Here is a 6,525-nt window from a genome sequence, read left to right as displayed (position 1 = left end):
CAGTTCAGCTTCACACCTGTGTGCACTTTTATATTCCTTCCATAAGATGCACAATTAAACAGCGCCTCTGGGCATAGGCTCATTTCTGATGCCAAATGTGAGTCCTCTGTGGTGCAGGCTTGAGGACATCAGCTCCTGGGGGCCAATAAACCGCCCTCAAGAAGTGACAGAGGGACCTGGGGATTTAGCTCAGCGGCACAGCGCCTGCCTGGCAAGCTCAAGGTCGTGAGTTCAATTCCCGGTACTGGAAAAAAAAACAAAACAAACAAACAAACAAACAAAAAAGAAGTGACAGAGGAGCGGAGCGGGAATTCTGCAAACTGCCCTGGACTTTGCAGTGCTTGCGGTTTCCTGTTCCGGGCCTTTGCATGCAGGCTCCTGCGCTCTCCACCCAGGGACTGCATGGATGCCACACTTAGCTACCATCTCTCCCTGGAGGCCACTAGCTTGTTCTTTATCCTAGCATACTTGTGCGACCCTTCTTGCCTCTGCCCCTGGGCACTGAATGATGGGAGGGACATCCCCAAAGCCAGGATCTGTGCCTGCTGTCCTCTGGTTACCTGGTAAGGACCACCTGGGTGACTCTCCTTGAACGAGGAGCCGTTGTCTCCATTTTGGCTGAACCTGGCCCTATTTCCATGTATTGATGTGTGCAGAGCTGGCTAGGACTTTTCCTTATCTCTTCGATTGGCTTTAAGCAATGAAAACTGAGGTGCTCCTGTATAGCCTTTGAAGCAAAGATGACAGAGCAGTGTTTCCCCAACCCTGCTAGCTCCCAAATAACCATATGTGAGCCTGGAGGCTATGACTTCCCAGGACATAAAAGATTACACATCAGAGCTGAAGGGCTGACCCCAAAGCATTAGATTCTATCTCTATTGTGTTATGCAGATTACTCTTTCTGCATATCTTTCTCTCTGCATATTTTTATTTTTATTTTTTTTTTTGGTTTTTCTCCGGTACCGGGAACGAACTCACGACCTTGCGCTTGCCAGGCAGGCGCTTTTTGCCGCTGAGCTAAATCCCCAGCCCCCCTCTCTCTGCATATTGCAGAGGTGATTTCAGGCCTCCTACGTAACCCAGCTTATAGCACTCACTTCCCCCATTCTCACTTCCACGCATTTCAAGCCACTCCCTTCTTCACAAATTAATAAAATCTAGCTTCAGCCCTGGGTCAAGGCCTTTGTTCCAGTTAGCCCTCATTGTAGTTGGCCGACCCCTTTGGTTCTCCATAATTACATATATGCCTTACTGTCTTTGTTCTTAACATGGTTTGCACTGGAAGTGGTCGATTGGAATTAACTCTCTACAATTCCAATAACTTTTCCATGGGATTACAAATATAAACTTCCTGGGCCTTGACAAGGAACAGGAAGAGCTCTCAATAGTTACTGACCCTTACACTGAGTTTGGCCAATGCTAATGGGATGGACACTGGGTCTGGATGGAAGCATAAGGTTATTCCCAGGAGCTGTGACCCAAGGGGTGGGTCCATACTCCCCAGCCTCATGCCAGTCCAGAAGGGTTCAGTCTTGACATGGCTCAGAGATCCTAGGTGGGCTCCTGCAATGGAAACTTACTTTTCATCAATGGTTGGGAGGATACTATTAAAGTGTTCCTGGGTCAGGCCTTCCTCCAGCTCCTGCATCTTCCCTGGGTCGGGCAGGATGAAGAAGGCCATGGCGTCACCCACAGCATGCTGGACCAGCACCCAGCTGGACAGCTCCTCATCCCGGGTCAGGAGAAATATACCCAGGCGAATGATCATGGGCACCCTGACGGTTGTCACCTCGTCTACGTGGAAGTCCTCTTCCGCAATGTATTCAGCTGGGAATTGAACAGTCCACTTTCCTGGAGAGAGACATCAGGCAGGGGTGGGACTAAGGGTGAAGAAAGTGTGTCAGAGGAAGGGAGCCTGAGTCCCTCCTGAGTCACTGCCCTCTGAAACTCACCTTGGTTATCTGTAAAATGGGATTAAAAGACAAGCATTTGCTAAAGGGCTTTTTTGGAAATAATCTGAAGCAGAAGGAGGGCCTGGAACTTGGATATGCTCAGGCTGATTTGTGACAAGCTAGCTTCAAAAAAGAAGCATCTTTATCTACATTTTGTATTTACTTGCCCAAGGACCAAGGATGCTAATGAAATGACTGGGCATAAATAGAAGTCCCTAAGTCATAGCTGGGTACTCATTCCTGGAGGCGCCCTGCCCTTGACAGATGGGTGGTTCAGCTCACGCTCAGGACAAACACCCTGAGGCCTTCTCCTGGGCAGCATGTGAAGTGGGCAGGCCCGGGCCACCTCCCTTCTCCAGTACTAGCGTGTCTGCTTTCAGGCCAACAGCGTGGGCAGGTGACTCTAGGACCCTGAGCCCACCTTTCTCATCGGACAGGAAGAGGTGATGAGACTGGAGAGGGGACAGGAATTGCCCCAAGTCACAGAAGAGCTGGGACCTCAGTTATGCTGACTATGGCCTGGGTGCTCTGCACCATTGCACTCTGCCCAAGGATGGGGGAGGTAGGGAGGGGCAATAGGCCTGGGCTTGACCTCCACTTCCCTCCCCCACCCTATTTCCTGGGGGCTGTGGATGCTGCCTTAGACCCTGGGGCCCTGTGGGTCCTGGCCCTCCCATTGCTCAGAGGCAGGAGGGGAGGCTGAGGATCAAGGCTTGGTGCTCGGTTCTGTGTGCCCCTATATACTATAAAACTTGATTAATTCTTTCAACACTTGATAACAAAGGCATGGACTTGCACCCAGACCCATGTATTATGTAACTTGATTAACCTTTCAGAACATGACTACAATAGTATTTATTTTGTCCATGATAAGAAAAGGAGTGCTGCCTCCGAGAAGTAAAATGACTTGCTCAATATCAAGACTAATGAGTGGTGGAGGCAGGATTCGAACCTGAGTCTTTCACATTCTAAAGCTGACACTCTTCCATGACTGTAGAGTTGTCTAAATTATGATCCATGGAACAGCAGAGCTGTCTTCACCATCTGTTCCAATTTGTATCTCTGGTTCTCTAGTTAGAGAAACATTCCATTTCCAATGTCTCTCTCTTATTGGCATTTCCATTGAGTATTAGGACAATAAAGGTGCTCACGAGTCCTACGGTCTTGTTGGTTCATGGAACTGTTTCATTATTTCTGAGTTCAATATTACAGAGCCCGAGCTGGGATGCCCTCAGGGGACACTGAACTGTCAAGGGAAGTATAAGCAGTGGGGGTTGGAGCGCATGTGGATTATTTCACAGAAGCCACCTAAGGCTGGGAATCCTTACTTACCATGAAAGGAAATATAATTCACCAGGATGAGGTCGGTGTCTTTCTTCAGATCTTTGACCAAATCCACTATTTCTCCATAGGTTTCCTTCTCTACATAATCATTGATCTGTTTTCTAGCGAATCGGGTTTCCCTAAAGCTGATGGAGATAACATCTGAGTTGTACAGCTCCTTGACATTTTGCACAAACTGATGCATGAGTGTTAGGCTATCTCTGACAAAGAGGCTGCTGCCCATGGTCAGCTGGAGCTGGTGGTCAGGATGCTGGAAGATGTGGAGGAGAAGCTGGAAGCACTGGTGGATGTGAATCTCGGAAGCCACTCTCAGGTTGAAATTCAGGCTCTCCAGGATCTGTAAGAGAGTTTCCCCTTCGGTCCCCAGAGACAGCATGGTAAAAGCAGTCACGATGCTAATTGGCGACAGTAAAGTGTTGGTGGTTTTTGACCAACTGGCCTGCCCCCGGTAAAAGGCAAGGGCCAAGTCAAAAACGTTGTAGAAAATATTGTGGCAGATTACATATTCATGATGCTCATGGTCATGTAAAGCTCCATCCACATATTCAAAATTTGCAGCCTGGGGGCCAGGAACAAGGGAGCAGAAGCCAGCCAAGAAGAGGAGGACCCTCGAGATAGAGGATGACATTGTCCTGCAAGACAGAGAAGGGAAGGCCAAACCCTGAGTCAGGGCCCCTGACCATGTCCCCTGCCTAAAGGTGGGCATCATGTAAAAGCAACCTCAGTTCCTTAACCATCTTAATGTGCCCAGCCTGCACCTTGCACTGTCCACACCATCATCTGCCTTGATAAATATGGTTTGTTCTTTCTGACACTCACTTGGAGTCCAATCCCAGTGTGCAGAGATAGGAAAGTGGAAAGCTAATCTGACGATGGTGTTTATAGGTGGGACATCAGTGAGTGCTGCGTGGTTGTGGGTGTATCACAGTGGTGCAGCACACACTTAATCTTGCAAGGTTCTGATTCCATTCCCAGCACCTAAACAAACAAACCAGCAAACAAAGTGCAGATGGGACTGCACAAACAAAGACTGGAGGAAATAATAGAGCAAATGTAGCTGTCAAAATGTATACCCAGCTGTGACTTTAAATGACAGTTCTTGGGGGGAACTGTGGTGGGAATTGCTAACTCTCAGGCTTCAAGACCAGTGAGGGGAAGACAGATGGGTCTGAAGACCATGAACCTAGATATGAGAAAAGGTGGAGGGGACATCTGGAGCAGGAAGTTATCTGAGGAGCTAATGAACCCACGTCCCTCTTAAAGCCAGCAGGAAATCCAGGGCAGAGAGTCTCTGGAGCAGGAGGGGAGAGCCACACCAGAGAGGACCATAAGAAATTATTTTGAAAACTTATATTCTAACAAATTAGAGAATCCAGAAGTAATGATATGTAATATTCAACATAAAATCACAGCAATTATGAGAAAACAATGCAACAAGATGCCTCCAAAAATTTGTAACCACCCCCCCCAAAGCAGATCTCACAGACACTGAAGTGGATGAGTTGCCAGACAAAGAACTTGAGAAACGAATAGTTAAAATGACTGAGGAGATCAAAGAAGGAATAGATACACAGCACAAGGACCCAACTGCTAAGACGATCAACGAACTGAAAGGAGATGTAAGTAGCAGCTGAAAGCACAGCTCTCTAAGGTTATCAAGGTCTTAAAGAAGGTACTAATAAGCAACTGAATGAATTAAGGAAGACAATGCAGCCATAAAAGAGCACTTCGGTAAAGAATTAGAGGTGATGAGAAGGAATTCATCAGAAATCCTGCGAAAATCTAGAGTGCTTTGGCAATAGGCAAGTGTGGTGGATTGACAACTGGCAGTCAACCTGGAACACCCAGGGGAACTGAACCAGCGTGGTGCTGGGTGTTGTAGGCCCACCTGAGGGTTGTTGCTGGCAGCATAAGAAGCAGACCTGCAGAGGAAGAAAAGCTGTAGGGAGCTGTTGGTTTTCCTGGAGGAGCTTGTCACGCTGGCTTTCCTGATGAACTCAACTGTTCTCATCATCAAAGGAGCTCAGAACCTTGTTGTCACTGAGAATGGCTACGGCTCACCTTAAGGGAGCTCTGGTCCTTATTTTAAGCATCGCTTCCTGGCTCCAGAAGGGAGAAGGTGCATTGTTCAGTGTCCTGGAGAAGCTTGTCACACTGGTCATCCTGATTTAGACTTGGCTGTTCTTATCATCGGAGGAGCTCAGGTCCTCATTGTCGCTGAGGATGACTGTGGTACTTTTTGGGGGATCTCTGATCTTTACTCTGAGTGTCATTTCCTGGCTCCACTGCAGGTCCCTCAGCCTGCTAGCACAGATTCTTCATCCTTTTGTGTCCACTGCTGGCCTTTGGGCCTTCCCAGTGCAGGTCTGTGAAACAGGTCTGCATGAGACATTGTCATGGGCTCTAGGCCTCCAGTTGCACTCATAGGAGGCATTGTTATGGGCTCTAGCTTTTCATTTGGACTAATGCAGGACATTGCTGTGGGACACAGGCCCTCAGCTGGGTTCTTTTGGTCTTTAGTGTGTGGACAGATTTCCTGCACTCTCTTTGTATATGACTCTTCGGGTGATTGCTATAAAATAATTCCACAACCTATGTGTCCTATATTGTTCCCCTTGCAATCCCTGACTACAACAGCAAAATCAGTCAGAAGACAGGATATTAGAACTTGAGGGTAATCTTGATGAAGTAACATTTACTCAGTAACACTGAAAAAAATAGCAGGAAGCAATAAAAAATGCAAGGGCTCCTAGATGACTTTTGAAAGAACAAACTTAAGAATCATGGCTTTTGAAGGAAGGGTAGAGGCAGAGATTGATGGTAAAAGAAAATTATTCATTGCAGTTATGATAGAAGATCTTTCAACTCTACAGAAAGAGACAGATATCCAGGTAAATGAGATGTTTAGAACCTCAAATAGGCATGACCAGAAAAAGAATCCATTCTTGACACAGGGGCAAAATTCTAACAATTCAGAATAAAGAGAGAACACTAAAAGCTATTAGTGAAAATGCCAAATTATAAAAAAAGGCAAACTCCTTGGAGCAACAGCAAATTTTTTAAATATAATCAAACACCAGGAAAGCTTGTAGAAAAGTTTTTCAGGCACTTAAAGAAAATAACTGCCAACCCAGATAACTACATCTTACAAAATCATCCTTCAAAATTAATAAAAAAATAAAAACATTCCATGATAAAGATACACTAGAGTAATTCATGACCAGGGAAG

The 6,525-nt window shown here is 46.6% G+C and overlaps 2 protein-coding genes across 2 annotated transcripts in view; one reads left to right on the top strand and one right to left on the bottom strand.

Annotated features, from left to right (window-relative positions):
* The window catches only part of LOC102013216, a 25,823-nt gene extending 21,899 nt beyond the window's left edge, over positions 1-3,924 (bottom strand). The window contains exons 1-2 of the mRNA XM_005390442.2: positions 3,285-3,924; positions 1,581-1,851 (exon numbers count right to left, since the gene is read on the bottom strand). Coding sequence (XP_005390499.2) covers positions 1,581-1,851; positions 3,285-3,924 — 911 coding nt within the window. The remainder of the gene's footprint in view (positions 1-1,580; positions 1,852-3,284) is intronic.
* A 910-nt stretch (positions 3,925-4,834) lies between these two features.
* The window catches only part of LOC106149147 (thyroid receptor-interacting protein 11-like), a 29,523-nt gene continuing 27,832 nt past the window's right edge, over positions 4,835-6,525 (top strand). Inside the window, exon 1 of the mRNA XM_013517146.1 lies at positions 4,835-4,915. Within this exon, the coding sequence (XP_013372600.1) occupies positions 4,835-4,915 (81 nt within the window). The remainder of the gene's footprint in view (positions 4,916-6,525) is intronic.

This window comes from Chinchilla lanigera, unplaced genomic scaffold (assembly GCF_000276665.1).
Source record: "Chinchilla lanigera isolate Chin_1 unplaced genomic scaffold, ChiLan1.0 scaffold00037, whole genome shotgun sequence".
Taxonomy (NCBI): domain Eukaryota; kingdom Metazoa; phylum Chordata; class Mammalia; order Rodentia; family Chinchillidae; genus Chinchilla; species Chinchilla lanigera.
Note: the sequence above shows the minus strand (reverse complement) of the source record. Positions and strands in the feature narration are given on the sequence as shown.